At 47.5% G+C, this 15,963-nt stretch overlaps 2 protein-coding genes and 1 long non-coding RNA gene across 8 annotated transcripts in view; 2 read left to right on the top strand and 1 right to left on the bottom strand.

Moving 5' to 3' along the window:
- Positions 1-15,963, top strand: part of SLC44A3 (solute carrier family 44 member 3) — a 74,415-nt gene that overhangs the window by 46,579 nt on the left and 11,873 nt on the right. The gene's annotated exons all lie outside the window — the stretch shown is intronic.
- LOC311582369 lies at positions 2,370-15,825 on the bottom strand. 3 transcript variants are annotated; one of them, XR_014774105.1, is made up of 6 exons: positions 15,338-15,650; positions 9,228-9,304; positions 8,119-8,404; positions 6,820-6,933; positions 4,623-4,859; positions 2,370-2,633 (listed from the first exon to the last, which is right to left on the bottom strand). It is a non-coding gene; the product is annotated as an uncharacterized lncRNA (long non-coding RNA). The 3 variants fall into 3 exon arrangements; XR_014774104.1 differs by lacking the exons at positions 9,228-9,304; positions 15,338-15,650 and adding an exon at positions 15,760-15,825; XR_014774106.1 differs by lacking the exon at positions 9,228-9,304 and having other exon boundaries at positions 15,338-15,645.
- On the top strand, positions 5,595-6,812 carry LOC311582368 (interferon-induced transmembrane protein 2-like). Its single transcript, XM_084755406.1, is given in 3 exon segments — positions 5,595-6,310; positions 6,313-6,324; positions 6,327-6,812. Coding segments are annotated over 3 exon segments (396 nt in total). The 5' UTR covers positions 5,595-6,168; the 3' UTR covers positions 6,569-6,812.

Raw genomic sequence — 15,963 nt, 5'->3', positions numbered from 1 at the left:
ACAATGCTGGCTGTAGGCTGTTGGCACCAACTGCCAATTGATCCTGCAGGGTCTAGTAGTATCTCCAACTTACATGCCAGGAGGCTAACTAAGGCTTAAAGGCTCATAGTCACTGGGCGTGGTGGTGCATGCCTTTAATGCTGGCACTCAGGAGGCAGAGGCAAGTGGATCTCTGTGAGTTCGAGGCCAGCCTGGTCTACCACATGAGTCCAGGACAGCCAGGACTACAAGAGAAACCCTGTCTTGAAAAACTGTAAGAAAGAAAAAAAGAGGACGGGGAGGGGGCTCATAGTCAATGTCAGAAATAGGAGTCAGGGCTGGAGAGATGGTTAAGAGGTTAAGAGCACTGGCTACTCTTCCAAAGATCCTAAATTCAATTCCTAGCAACCACTTGATGGCTCACAACCATCTATAATGAGATCTAGTGCTCTTTTGTGGTATTCAGGTGTTATTTGTGTGTATGTGTGTGTGTGTGTGTGTGTGTGTGTGTGTGTGTGTGTGTGTGTGTTCCGAGACAGGGTCTCTCTGTGTAGGCTTGGCTGTCCTCGATTCGCTTTGTAGACCAGGCTAGCCTTCTACTCACAGCAATCCACCTGCCTCTGCCTCCCCAGTGCTGGGATTAAAAGCATGTGCCACCACCCCTGCCTGGCAGGTATGCAGGTGTTATATGTAGGCAGAACACTGTATACATAAATAAATCTTTTTTTTTTTTTTAAAGAAAAGACTCAGGAGGCAGAGGCAGGTGGATTGCTGTGAGTTTGAGGCCAGCCTGGTCTACAAAGCAAGTCAAGGACAGCCAAGGCTATGCAGAGAAGCCCTGTCTTGAAAAGCAAACAAAAATTAAAAAGAAAGAAAGAAAGAAAGAAAGAAAAGAAATAGAGTCAATTGGAAGTCCATCTGGCCTCCAGGACCAACCTTACTAATGTGCAGCTTTTGTAGGCACAGACTCAGAACCACCCTCAGTGCTGTTCCCAGCTACTTCCCAATCCAGACAGGCCAGCTTCTTGGCTGGGGGTGTGGTGGTGCTTGCCAATGGCAGACATAGAGAGGACGAGAAGTACATAGGACCACCAGAAGCCACAACTATGAATCCTGCAGTCACAGGGTAGAGAAGCCTTCACTGGGCAACCCAACTCCTCTTCCTCTCCTCAGGCAAGTCAATGGTCCAAGCTTCTGGTTCATCTCAGTCTGAATGGCAACAAAGCCTGGAGCATCCCTTCTCCCTATCCAAGGACCCAACGGAAATCTTCCCAGAGACCAGGCTGCTAACTGCTCCACTGGAAAGGCTGCCTTCTGTGTTCTTACTATCCTCACCCAGTTCCTCATGAAAATGCCTTCCTACCTACATGTAGATCAGCGCCCAGCCGTGATGGCAGCTGTAGGTCAGCGCCCAGCCGTGCTGGTAGCTGTAGATCAGTGCCCAGCTCTGATGGTGGCTGTAGGTCATCACCCAGCTCTGATGGTGGCTGTAGGTCAGCACCTAGCCATGATGGCGGCTGTAGGTCAGTGCCTAGCCATGATGGTGGCTGTAGATCAGCACCCAGCTCTGATGGTGGCTATATGTCAGTGTCCATCCAGCTCTGATGGTGGCTGTAGATCAGTGCCCAGCTCTGATGGTGGCTGTAGGTCACCACCGAGCCCTGATGGTGGCTGTAAGTCAGTGCCCAGCCCTGATGGTGGCTGTAGGTCACCACCCAGCCCTGATGGTGGTTGTAAGTCAGTGCCCAGCCCTGATGGTGGCTGTAGGTCAGTGTCCAGCTCTGATGGTGGCTGTAGATCAGCACCCTTTTAACTACAGAATTCCCTGGTAGGCCCAGAACACTCTCATAGATGCTTCTACATTGATTTGAAAGCATGCTAGAATTTTTTTTTTTTGAAACTTTAGAGAACTACAAAATTCCATCAGTGTGTATTCTTGTATACAAGGAAGAGCTTTTTAACCAGTTAGTGAAGTAGGTGCTATTGTCATTAAAATACGTTGTTGAGCCAGGCGGGGTGGCACACACCTTTAATCCCAGCACTCAGGAGGCAGAGGCAGGGGGATCTCTGTGAGTTCAAGGCTAGCCTGGTCTACAAAGTGAGTCCAGGACAGCCAAGGCTACACAGAGAAACCCTGTCTTGAAAAGCCAAGAAAAAAAAAGTGTTGTTTTGTTGTTTGATGAACCACCATAAGTGTACTGCTTTGTTTCCTTAGCCTTCATATTCTGTAGTCTGTTGTGACATCTTAGTATCCGAGTGGTGCCTGGAAACTATCTAAGCCTGGAACTCTACAGAGAGTTGGGATGGTGCAAATCCGGAAAGATATAAGCAGGATTGTTGAGATGCGGTTGTTCATGTAAACAGATACACTTTGTTCAGCATTTGGTTCTTAATTTTTATTTTTATTTGTTGTCATTTTAAGCATTGTTTTTCCTTTCTTTCTTTCTTCCTTCCTTTCTTTTACTTTCCAGCAGAAGTGGGAATGGGTGTAGGAAGTAAGCTATCAGGTGATGCCAAAACTGCTTGAAAACCACCAGTCTCCTGGGAGGATCTTCCAGAAAAAAAATGTCAGCTCCTTAGTTGGACCTCAGCTGTTTGCCTCTGCCCCTTCCTGCTTTGTGTAACTCAAGCTGGCCACTCGACCTAGGGGACTTCTGTGGGTTCAAAGAGTTGGGTTAAGTAAACCCCCCCTCCCCCACATCCATATGGAGCCTTCTGACACTTGTCAGGGCATCTAGCTCACAACAGAGGTATGCAGATGTCACCCCACTCTGTCATGTGCCTATGAACTAGGATTAGGAACTGGCTGTTTTCCTGTATTCCACAGGGATGCGGTGGCCATTTGGAATCTTGGGGAGTGGCTCTCAAACTCTCTGGGTTCACTCAGAGGGGTTGTGCCAGAGTGCTGCTGGGCTGTCGAAAATAGCCTGTATGAGTGACAGTGGGACTCGGGACAGACACTGGTCATTGTGGGCAGCCTTAGAAGTGGGAGAGTGAGTACTACAGCGCTCAGCACTGTTCTTGTTTCATTTCTTTGTAAGTGATCACACCGGAAGACAGGTGTAGCTCCCTGAGGAGGGGACAGGCTGCACTAATGTACCTTGAAGCAGACTGTCATGCATGCAGCCTCCTTTCCTGTGACTCTGTCTGGATGCAAGCAAAGCCAGTACAGAGGTTGTTGCCTCCTGGCATTTGCATAAAAACACAGGCATCTCTGTCTTCCTTAGCAACAAACACGGTTGTCAGAAAGGTTCAGACAGTCCTACTCATTTGAGTGCAGAGAAGAGCTTGATGCTTCCTGGGGAAATAGGCTCATCTCCCCTCGCTCCTCCTTTCCACTGCCCACTCCCCGCCTGCCTGCCAGTCATTTCTATTAGTGAACTTAAAGTCGGCCTGTCTTCCAAGTTTTGTAGTCAGCTTGACTTTGTAAACTCTCAAGCCTGCTGTCCCCGGGTCCTTGAAGTTAGCTCTGCCTCAATGGCCCTCTTTCTCTCCATCCAGTGCTCCATCAATGCGCCGTCACTTTTCCATGTCAGGTTTCGGTTCATCACAAGCCAGAGGTGGCAGATCTCCCCTGACATTCCTTTTCCTTCCCCCAGAGCAGCAGGTGCATCTTAGGGGACAGATGCAATGAACAGTGGGACATTTTTTCTAGCTAGATTCTAATGATGGAGAGGGGCCTAAGAAGAAGTGCCTTTTGTCACCAATGTGGCCCTAACAGGAACCCTGGTCAGGGAGCATCCAGGCTGTCTTTCTTTCAGTGGGAAAGGTGGCTCTGTCCCCTTGCTTTTCCTGCTGGCTGGCTCGGAACTATCCCTGGACAGCCAGCTGTTGTGAGAGCTCTAGGGCGGTGCCTCCTGTGTGTGCATTCTAGAGAGAAATGCACATGTGTAACTATAGTGACAGTTTGCATGGAGGCTCATATATAGTCAGTGATAATCCTTGGCTGGCAGCTGTTGCACAGCAAATGCTATTACCCCTGCTTTAGATAGGGGGAAAAAAATGAAGGCTCATCTTTGTCAGAGGCCCCAGACTGTCTGGAAGGAAGCATACAGCTGAATCCCCGGGCTTCCCCCTGTGGGGCTCAGGACCTGCTGCTGGGCAAGCAGGGCTTAGTGTGTCTGTTCCAGGCCCAGTTTACACCTGCTGTGAGCAATGCTGCAAGTGTCAGGGCTTAAGAGGGCGAAGCTCTCTAAGTGGGCCTTGGTCCACCCTCTGTCCTTGGGGGAAGGCTCAGGGAGGAGGGGGTCTTGGTCCACCCTCTGTCCTGGGGGGGTGGGGGAAGGCTTGGCGAGCAGCTGCCACCTTAGAGAAGACTCTGAGGTCCTTCCCGATTTGACATTCTACTTTGAGGGAAAAACTATTGAGGTTGATTAAATGGAGGATGGTGTCACCATCAGGGAGGGAGATGGAGTGATACAGGGGTCCTGGGGCAGGCAGGCACCTCTACTGGGAAGTGACTGTATTTAGCATAAATGGCACTGACTTCCTCCCAAGTGTGCTGCCCACAGAGAGAAGGATGCCTGCTGTGTGTATATGTGTGTATATGCCATCCTGAGCACGGTTACCCCACCTGTATTAACTACAGTCAACCTCAACCTCACCCGTCAGCCCTTGGGGCGTTCACGGATGATAACACTTACACTCTTACAGCCTTAGAAGGAAAGTGAGAGCTGTCTCCTGAGGTTCAGAAGACACAAAAGGCCTTTCTTCTTCCTTGTCCAAGTTCAAAACTGCTGAGAGACGCAAGGGTTGAGCCTAGGGATATCACCGCAAACACGAGATCAGCTGGCTGGATCCCATAGACAGCTTGTCAGTGGTTCACCCGAAGTCAGAAGGGCCAAGCCACCGTCTCTCAGGCCTTACCTACAGAGTGAACGCTGGAGGGGAGAGAGTGCAGTCAGTCGCTGTGACAGCAGGATCCCCAAAGGGAGTCAGGAGAGCATTGAACGAGCCTGTGCTCTGCTCCCTGGTCCACATACACTGGCTCCTGAAGTCTGCCTCTTCCCCCAAAGAGAACTGAGTCATGCCCTTCCAAAGAGCGTTGGCCATTAAACAACAAAATCAAGAGCATCTCAGTGACATTGCCTCCAGAATTTCAACTAGGGTTTTCACCAGGCCTGGGGCCACTCCTCCCACAGGCTAGGCCCTCAGACATCAGGAGACACCTTCCCTTCACGACAGCAAAATCTGTAGGCCAGAGGACTTGGCACCTCATCCAAGGGTTCTTTCATTCCCCCATCTCTATGCTGTGTCTTTTTCTGCCTTCCATATTTCACTAAGAGGCCGAGGATGGGCAAGTGTGCCCCATTATCCAGTGTGACCTGAGCAGCACAATATGCAAACCGCCCCTTCACTGGGGCAACATGGAAAACAAACCTGTGCTCCTAAGGCAGAAGGGTGAGGAAGGTTTGGGTCCTGGAAGGGTCTGGATCTCCCCACAATGATGGGACCAGACTGTCAGCTTCCTGCTCCAAGCCTCTCCTACCCCCCTCCTCCTTTCTTCTAGAAGACAGTTACCCACCCACCCACCCACCCACCCACCCACATATCTACCTACCACTGCCTGTCTCCAGTGTTCTCTCTTCCTTGTGCCTTATCCCTCTTGGACACCTGAGTCAACATTTCCATTCCCCCAACAATGGTCTAGATTAAGAAGAAATCAGTCTGAGACAGATAGATCTGGATCTGAGTCATATACTGTGGGGCGTGAGATGGTTCTCGTCAACCCTGTTAGCTTCTGTTTCTTTCTTTCTTTCTTTCTTTCTTTCTTTCTTTCTTTTTTCTTTTCTTTTCTTTTCTTTTTAAGAAAGGGTTTCTCTGTGTAGTCTTGGCTATCTTGGACTCACTTTGTAGACCAGGCTGGCTTTGAACTCACAGCAATCTGCCTGCCTCTGCCTCCCATAGCTTCTGTTTCTGCAAATATAAAAGCCTCATGGACAGGGATGGTTAAGGAAGCCAACACTCCAATATTTAAGTGTGCCATCTGCCTCTCCATACATGTTCCATAAATGGTTATTTGCTATGACGAAGGAAAGGTGTCTCCTGAAGTCTAAAGGCCTAGGAGTCTGAGGACGTAGCCTGTGGAAGGAGTGCCCCTAGAGGACTAGTGCAAATCTAAATTTGACTACAGAGCCAGGGTAGCAGCAGCCATCCTTCAGACAGGGTGATTGTTCCAGAGTTTTTACCATGAGCAACAACTCCCAAGCTTTCTTGACACCCAATTCTGGACTTCCTCCAAGCTATGAGGCAATCAAAGAAGAGTATGGGGTGACTGAGCTGAGGGAACCCCATAACTTAGCTGCTGTGAGAACCACAGTGACCAACATGCCCACCATGTGGTCTGGTCCTATTCAACACATTCTTCTTGAACTTCTGCTGCCTGGGCTTCATTGCCTGTGTCTACTCTGTGAAGTCCAGGGACAGGAAGATGGTGGGTGATGTGACTGAGGCTCAGGCCTACATTTCCACTGCCAAGTGCCTGAACATCAGTGCGGTTATGGTCATTATCTGCATCCTTATTGACCCCACCATCTCTGTGGCAGGCTTTCAAGCCTTTTCACAAAGAATACCACATTCTGGATTCTAATCCTGCCCTGGGCTCCACTGTCCATATCTGGCCCTATGCCTAGGCTGAGGCCTTGACACTACACATTTGCAAATCTTATCCTCACACATCTGTGGACTCAATAAAGCACACATGGTGGCAAAAAGAAAAAGAAAAAAAAAAGACAAGAAAAGAAAGAAAGAAAATCTAAATTTGAATCCAGGAGTCACCCAGATTCTTCTGTTTTTGTTGTTCTGTGGGGGAGAGGGCAGTCAGTTACTTTCACTTACCACCAGTTCATCAAACATTGGACGTTTGTATGCCAGAGAAGTTGATGGTTAAAGTGCCTGTTTCCTGGGGTTATGCCAGACGATTGAAGCAGTTTGGCAAAGCTCTTAGTTCTGCGGCTGGCATGTAGAGATGAAACAGAAAACATTAGCGTTATCTACCATCATCACCCATGCCAAGTGTGTGCGCTCCTGGCTGTGTGCTATGGCACCTGGGAAAGTGCTGAGTCCATAAGGTTATTCATCAAATCCTTTCAGTTGGGTAGATCGCTATCCATGAGGGACTACGTCTACAAATACTTTTGCCTCCCTCAACTCCAGGGACCACTACTGTATCCACCATTCATTAAGAGAGCAGAGTTGCTCAGAGCCCTGCTTTTTTTTTTTTTCTTACAACCCAAAGCAGACAGATGTTTCCCCCAACTGTCCAACACTTACATCCAAACCTGAGATTGGTACACACAGTGTGACTCTGGCTGGAGATTGAGAAAATAGGCTCACTCAGTCCATCAGTTGTAGGAGACAGACTTGTCTGACCCAGTCTCTTCTGCATCAAGCCTTCATTTCGTTTGTTTGTTTGTTTGTTTGTTTCAGACAGGGTTTCTCTGTGTAGCCTTGGCTATCCTGGAGTCACTCTGTAGACCAGGCTGGCTTCAAACTCAGAGATCCACCTGCCTCTGCCTCCTGAGTTCTAGGATTAAAGGCGTGCACCACCATGCCTAGCTTTTTTTTTTTTACATTTATTTATTTATTAAGTATATAGTGTTTTGCCTGCATGTGTGCCTGCATACCAAAAAAGGACACAAAATCTCATTCTAGATGGTTGTGAGCCACCATGTGGTTGCTGGGAATTGAACTCAGGACCTCTGGAACAGCAGCCAGTGCTCTTAACCACTGAGCCACCTCTCCATCCTCTAAACCTTCATTTCTTGCCACTCACAGTGGGAACATTGGTGACATGGCCTAGCAAAAGGTAACTAAGGCTGTTTCCTGAAACAAGTCTAAAAAAAATCACCCTATCCAAGAGGTTGGCTTTTGGTTTTTAAGATTTATTTATATATACACTGCTCTGCCTGCATGGACACCTGCAGGCCAGAAGAGGGCACAAGATCTCATTATAGATGGTTATGAGCCACCATGTGGCTAGCTGGGACTTGAACTCAGGGCCTTTGGGAGACCATCCAGTGTGCTCTTAACCTCTGAGCCATCTCTCCAGCCCCCAGCTGTCATATCTTAATTGTAAGATTCCCTTCATGATTCTGAGTGTCATGTAAAACACAAAGTCACAGCAATTGATGTTCTTACCTTCCCATGAAAACATGTCTTGGAGATGCTGGAAATAGCATATGGGACCACTTGGATCTTTAACTTTGATCTATGAAAACTACCACCGAAGTCAGCAAAAACCCAGTTTCCTCAAGCAGAAATGCTGTGACTCTTTGGTGGTGGATGATCTGGCAGCCATATATGTCGATCTTCGATCTTCTACATTCTTCCCCTCAGCAACTCTGTGACTGGGGTAGGTGCCCTGATTGTTTGCTTTCAAAGACAGACCATCCTCTGTGTTCATAGGCAGGGATGAAGGAGGGCTCTGGGAATGCAAGAAGGATGTTTGACAACCCAACACTACTAAATACTAAAGAATAAAGATTAAAGATGATTGCTGATGTACTTCACTTAGTGCGGAGGAGGGGGGGGATGGGATTAACAATTAAGTAGCTCTTGCCACAAGTCTAATCTTCCTTGCGATAGTAAGCAGGCTTCTTCAGGCTATTCAGGCTATCTCCCTTTGGGTCTTTTTCGGGGATGGGGAGAGGGGAGCTACTTCCAGAGGCTCTTTAAGACTTCTCCTCTGGAGTCTTTACCACCCCCTCCCTTTCCTGCCTTCCAGGCAAGGCATCAGCTGTGGGTTCATTCCTCCGCTGACCTTCCTCAGTTATTTCTGTTATAGACACTGAGAGAAGAAAGTGGTCAGAAGAAAAACAAAGGGGGTGTGAGTCATAGCGATTAAGGAGTTAAAAAGTTTTGACTTGGCAGTCACTAATCCACAAACCTCCCACCATCTGAGCCTCATCCTTGAGCAATTTTCACATGATTCCAAAACAAAGACCAAAACTCAGATGTACGAGGGACACTGTCTTATGTCTCATAATCTGGTTTCTGACTTCGAGGTTCCATTCCATTGGATGGGCAGAAAAGTGGATTGCTATTCTCGCTTTATGTGAGGTTTTGGGTGTTCCCAGGCATCAGTTGGCACAGGTTGCTCTTGGAAAAACCATCTTCTTGTCTTAATGGATCCTTGAGCCCTGTTCAGGAAATGGGATTCTTTTTACAAAGCCATGGCATATGGTCTTATGTGCCCAGATGTGTGACTGGTAGGCTACCTTCTGTCCTGCTCGCCTAAAAGAACTCACCTTGGCAGCCTCCTCTTTCCTAGACAGACAAAGGCCCCAGAAGTGGTCATGGAAGGCTCTTATATTTACTTGTTCTACTAAAATAAAAGAGACACAAGCCACTGGTGAGAAGTCACCAATTTCTGGTTCCTTGTCGCCCCAGCACAGGGGTTTCCTTCTGCAGGTGGAGAAAGACCTGGCCACACACCTGCTGCTCTAAGACATTCAGATCAAACTTGGTAGCTCTTCCCTTCCCTTTCCCCACTGCAGGGAAAGGTTCAAAAGGTTAAAAGATGGAAGAAGGGGGAAAGCTAATAAAAGTGGCAGATGGATTATCTTTTTGCCCTCGCTCCTCACTTGGCACCTCGGGAGAATGAGCAGAGCCTGAGTCCTGTAGGGAGGGGAGAACGGAGGAAATGCGCCGCAAAGGAGTAGGTAACACGCATGCGCCTGGCAGAGACGGTGACCAGCCCTTTCGCTCAGACACATCTCTCTACATCAGTGGTTCTCCAACGTTCCTAACGCTGCGACCCTGTAATACAGTTCATTTTGTGGTAAACCCCAGGCACAAAATTATTTTCGCTGCCACTTCGTAACTGTAATCTTGCTACTGTTATGAACAGTAATGTAAGTGTCTTGTGTTTTTTGATGGTCTTAGGTGATCCCTGCAAAAAGGTCGTTTGACCCAACCCCCTCCCCCAACCCTTTTGAGTTGGGGACCCACAGGTTGAGAACCTCTGCTCTAGCCACTGGGAAACAAGTTTTCTGAAAAGCAGGTGACGGAATGCTGTGGATAAATTTGGTTTCATTAGATTTCTTAAGTAGGTGGGGCCAAGAAGTTTCTAAAAGCTTTGGCAGTTGGATCCAGTCTTTGACAGCAGTTGTGGTTTCATCTTCCCACTCCCTTTGCCTTTTACAGACTGCTTCAGTTGGTAGAGGGGTGGGGTACGGAGGGCATTAGTGGGGATTGCGTTATCTGAGGAATGAGACAGCTGCACCAAATGACTTCATCAGGGTGCATCCCAGTGTGAGAGTGGGGAAGAGTTCTCTCAAGGTGTGAGCCGCGCCACGGTTCTCACCATAAAAGGAGCAGCTAAGAAAGGCGGGGCGGTCCAAGGAACAAGAGGCAGATGATCTCATTAAGTGCTCTATTCTGGTTTGTAACTGGGAGCTTGACCAAGATGACCTTCCAGACATGTCGTGGCCTAAAGGATGATGACTCTGAGGCACGTACAGTTTCAACACCAGCCCTGGCTCCATGCTGCCTTCATATAGCTCTTTCATTTGGAAAGAGTGGCTAGGAATTTATAAAGGAAGGGGCGGGGGACAAACTAGCTCACAAGAGCTGTCCTCATCTGAAACTGCACGTCAGAAGAACGGCTTTCTGAGCAGGTGTACCAGTGGAAAGCAAAGGTTGAAATGGGATGACTGGTAGCCAGGTGTTGGAGGCTCAGAAAGAAAACATGTCATACAAAAGGCCATCATAATTAAGATGCCACCGTACTAGCATAAACGAAGGTACATGTTAGATACGTAGAATTTTGCAACAGAATAGAGAGGCTAGAAATAAATTCTCTCATATATGGCTAGAGAGACCAAATAATATCATAGAAAGAAGGCAGTCTTCCCAACAAAGGTTCTTGAGAAAACTGGGGATCTACACCCAGAAGACTCTCAATGTGTGGCATTCAAACACCAACTCATAGTAAACTAAACCTGAATGTAAAGCCCCAAACGATAAATCCCTGGGTGGGGGAGGTAGCTCAGTGGTTAAGAGCACAGGCTGTTCTTCCAGAGGTCCTGGCCTTGATTCTCAGAACCTTCAGGCAGCTCATAACCACCTGGAACTCCAGATCTAGATTTTCTGTCCACTTTGAGCAGCACACATATGTAGAGCAGTTACATGCAGGCCAAACACCCACATGCAGGACATTAAAGTAGATGAAAATTTAAAAACTGGGCCGGAGAGATGGCTCAGAGGGTAAGAGCACTGACTGTTCTTCCAGAGGTCCTGAGTTCAAGTCCCAGCAACCACATGATGGTTTACAACTATCAAGAATGTAATCTAATGCGATCTTCTGGCCTGCAGGTGTGCATGCGGGCAGAGCACTGCATGCATAATAATAAATAAATAAATCTTTAAAAAGAGAAAGACAAATTAACAACTGACAAAACCCCCTGGTAGAAAACACAGGGCATGGAAGGCATCAGATTTGGCATCAGTTGTTCACATGTAACACAAAAACACAGACCAAAACAATAAAATAGAAGGGTCTATCTTAGACTCAAGACTTACACACCCAGGCACGGTGGTGGCACACGCCTTTAATCCAGCACTCTGGAGGGAGAGGCAGGTGGATCGTTGTGAGTTCAAGGCCAGCCTGGTCTACACAGCGAGTCCACGACAGCCAAGGCCAAACAGAAACCCTGTCTCGAAAAAACAAAATAAAATGGGGGAAAAACAATGCACAGTGATCCACAGAGGAAAAGGCCCATTGCCTGGGAAAAAATTACCACAAGCCATATGTGATAAGGGATTAATGTCATATGTGATAAGGGATTAGTAGCCCCAATGTATAAAGAACTTCAGATCAACTACGACAGACCAAAAACTTAATTTTTTTTTTAATGGGCAAAGGATTTGAAAAGACATATATCCAAAGAATCTACATAAGTGGCCAATAAACATGGGAAAATATTCTCAACATCACAACTCATTAGGGAAATAAGTCCCACAAGAACACCAAGCTAGACAACCATACCATAGATGCAGGGGACCTATCCATCCAGGCTCCCTGGTTGTCACTTCAGTCTCTGTCATCCCCTAGGAACCCTGGTTAGTTGACTCTGTACACCTATCTCTCTTCTAAGAGTCTTTCCTGCAAGGCTAGCCAAGCCACGGTACAAAGCAGAACCGGGGTTCTAGCTGCTCGCCCTCATCCTGCAACCGAGCAGGCTACTGTCGCCTTGCCAACCCCTTGTCAATCTACAGTGTGTCCCTGGATAGGAAGCATCTGACTTAAAACTGTTTCTCCTCGGGGCTGGAGAGATGGCTTATCAGTTAAGAGCACCAGCTGCTCTTCCAAAGAGGTCCATGGTTCAGTTCCCAACAATCATATGGTGGCTCACAACCATCTATAATGAGCTCTGATGCCCTCTTCTGGCCTGCAGGTGTACATGCAGATAGAGCACTCATATCCGTAAATAAACCTTTAAAAAAACAGTTTCACCTTAAACATATGACATCCGGGAACACACACCTGCTCCCACTTTTAGCCTCATCTCACTGGCACCACTTCTTCAATTCTCAGTTCCAAATTGGAGGTGGTTTGTGTTAAGTAAATGACCAATCATCTAACACTTGTGAATACCATAGTGTTTGTGGAGGCTGAATAATAGTAAAACGGGCCCCAGGGTAAACTGTCTTTCTTTCTTTCTCTTTCTTTCTTTCTTTCTTTCTTTTCTTTCTTTCTATCATACCTCTCTCTCTCTCTCTCTCTCTCTCTCTCTCTCTCCTTCTCTCTCTCTCTCTCTCTCTCTCTCTCTCTCTCTCTCTCTCTCTCTCTGTGTGTGTGTGTGTGTCTATGTGTTCTTACACTGACCTTTAGCCATCTACTTGTCTCTGGCATTGGCTGGTTATTCCTGGTGTCCGCTGGAATTCTTGAGGGGGCAGGGAGAGCCCTGGGCAGAAGGCTGGATGTTCCCGTAGCAGCCTTCCTTGGGAGGGTGGGTATGGCTGTAGACCGCCTACTGGATCTTAGGGAAGAGCCCACCATTCTCCTCAGGTGGCTGTGTCCCAGTTGTAGACCCACAGGCAGGGGATGGGAGAGGGGATGTTTAACCTGTATGATGCTGAGGACCATCAAGTCTCCTCAGAAACTCAGGAGCCCTCCTCTCACCAGGGAAAGCACTTGCTTTCTCTCTCTATGATCTCCGAACTTAAGCTGCCTGGAATCACTTGTTCCCAGCACCCACGGGCTCTCCTCTCACCTGGGAAACACAAATGCTGGCATTTTGGAATATACAGCACAGCCTTTCACTGCCCAGTTTCTCCACAGTCATTGCAGACCTGCAACTCAGAAACCATGCGTGCTGGGTGCCGCCATGCATGTATAAATGTGTGTGTGTATATATTTGAGAGTTTCTTGCATGAGTATTGTATTTGTATCAGGGCTAAACATTTGGCACATACAATCTAGGTTTACCTTCTTAAGGACTCTGAGTATCAGGCAGCTGTCAGTCACACTGTACAAATGAAGAAATTGAGGCTCGGAAGCTGAGGAGCTTTACCAGGATGACAATGACAGCAGTACCATGTGGTCATCTGTATGCCCTCCCCACACACACACACAAGTCACGGTATCATTGGCTTTGTGGCACTGCTGGAGTTCCTTCATTCTCAGGTGGTTGTGAGCCAGTTGTAGACCCACAGGCAGGGGGTTGGAATGGGGGGTGTCTAACCTGTATGATCCTGAGGACCATCAGGTCTCCTCAGGAACCCAGGAACCCAGGAACTCAGGAATAAGAATGAACAGGAGGAAGAGGAGGACGACGGTTTCATTTAGCAGGGGCACACCCACCTGTTCCGTGTTTCCGATAAAGCCTGAAGTCGGCAGCCGTACTAGCTTTCCCATTCCACACACCCACGGTTTAGTCTGTCCTTGCAAAAGAGCAGGCTTCCTTTCTGACTCACTCATTTCCTCTGTTGACTACTCACAGGTCAAATGTGATTGATGGATGCCACCATTGGAAGCATGGGGGAGGGGTTGTGGGGGAGGGGGAACGGGACGACGCTGGGTCAAGGTAACAGTCTGCACAGTTCTGATTCCTGAACCTGCCCGGTCACACAGTTGCATTGCAGGGCACAGAGCTTTCTGACATCAGGCAAGGGTCAAATTCAGCAAGATGGGCTTGCCCCGGATCTGAAGGAAAAGGAGTATTCTACACAGAGTGCGTGCTGTCTGCTCCTTGCTTACACTCAAGGACCATGTCCACCTTCCTGACAGGGTCTCACACTCATCTGAAACTCAGCAGGTAGGCTAGGCTGGCTGGGCTGTAAACCATAGGCATCAACACATCTCTGCCTTCTCAATGCTGTAACTACAAAGTTGGTACCACCATATTTTTTGTTAGCTTCGAAACAAGGTTACACTATGTAGCCCTGGCTGGCCTTGAACTCACTGTGTAGACCAAGCCAGCCTTGAACTCATAGAGATCTGCCCACCTCTGCCTCTAGAGCGCTGGGATGAAAGGTGTGAGCTGCTAGGTCTGGCCCATTTTGTTTGTTTTGGTTTTTAACTCCACTTCTATGGATTGGACTTGAGTTTTCATGCCGCCAGGAAAAGCACTTGACCAGCTGAGTTGTCCTTCTAGCCCGAATTTTATGAGTGTTTTAAAAAAGGGTTTTGGGTAAAACTGCTTGCTTGCTGCACAAGCCTAGTAACCTGAGTTACATTCCCAGAACCAACATGAAAAGAGAGAATTGATTCCCTTGTGTTCTTGTCCTTGGTCATCCACATGTGTACTACACACATATAATAATAATAATAGTAATAATAATAATAATAATAATAATAATAATAATAATAATAATAATAATTCAATAAGTTAAAATTGATAGAAAAGGGGTTTAGAAAGCTAATTCTTGTGTGTGAAAATGTGTGAGAAATTCAAATATTCTTCAGTGTGAGTTGAAAGTCACTTTTTTAAATGACATCAACTTAACATTTGTACTTTCATTGAAAAACCTTGTACAATACAGTTCTATTGCCTTTGAGCTGGTCTGTCTGGCTGCCCTTTCAACTGTGCTTACTTGCCAAAGGAATGTTTGGAGGAAAAGGAGGAGGTCCTTCACAGGGCAACTTGAGAGTGATCTCTGGTTTCCTTTCTTCTCTGTGTGTCGCTTATTTTATTTTATTTTTTTAAATGATGAGCTTGGAATGAATAAGACCATTCTAAAACCTAAGCCTACAAGCAAATACATTTCAGAAAAGCAAATAAGACTGCCTTGCTCTGCTTCTGGCTTTCTTGGCAGAAGAAACTCTCAGGCACCACTCCCCACCCCCAACCGGGAGCGCGTCCCTTCTGGCAGGACCCACAAGGGAACTGGGCTTGCAGGCTTCCCCACTCACAGTCTCTTTGGTGATGGTTCGCAGCAGCCTGGTAAACAGTGAATTCTTGCCGGGGCTGGTTAAGGCCAGGCCCTGGTCCCTGGAAGACCCGGGTGTGTTTGTCGGGGTGCCATGATTTCCTCCCTATGTGTTCGCGATAAAATCAGAGATGAAACTGGCTTAGGCTAGTTCCTGCAAGTTTTCCTGGGGGCCTCAGAAGGCCCTCTGGATGGATGTGAATTTAGCTACTCCTGTGCCTCTCTGAGTTCTGAGGGAAATGGTGCCCTACTTTACTCAAGTTTGTCTTAGGAGCTCTCGCTATATTTTGAGTGAATAAAAACAGTATTCAGTTAGAAAAGCCATTCCAGAAATAAAGCAGGCTATTCACACCAGGGCTTTGGGGTGAATCCCTTCCCTTTTCTGTGGAGGAAAACTGTACTTACTTTTTTGGAAGAGTCAACAGCAGCTCAAGTTCACAGCTCTGCCATCAAAAGAAACAGCGGACTCAGTTTGGTGGGGGGTTGGGTGGGTGGGGGTGGGGGGACAGATGGGTGCCCTCAGGGGACAGAGAACTAAGGGCCAGGCTGGGCAAGCTTCAGTTTTGATTTAAGGAGGTGGGAAGGGGCTTTCTATGTGTTAATATTCTT

Source organism: Acomys minous (assembly GCF_964271855.1).
Source record: "Acomys minous genome assembly, chromosome: 14".
Taxonomy (NCBI): Eukaryota; Metazoa; Chordata; class Mammalia; order Rodentia; family Muridae; genus Acomys; species Acomys minous.
This window is presented reverse-complemented; position numbering and strand designations above follow the sequence as displayed.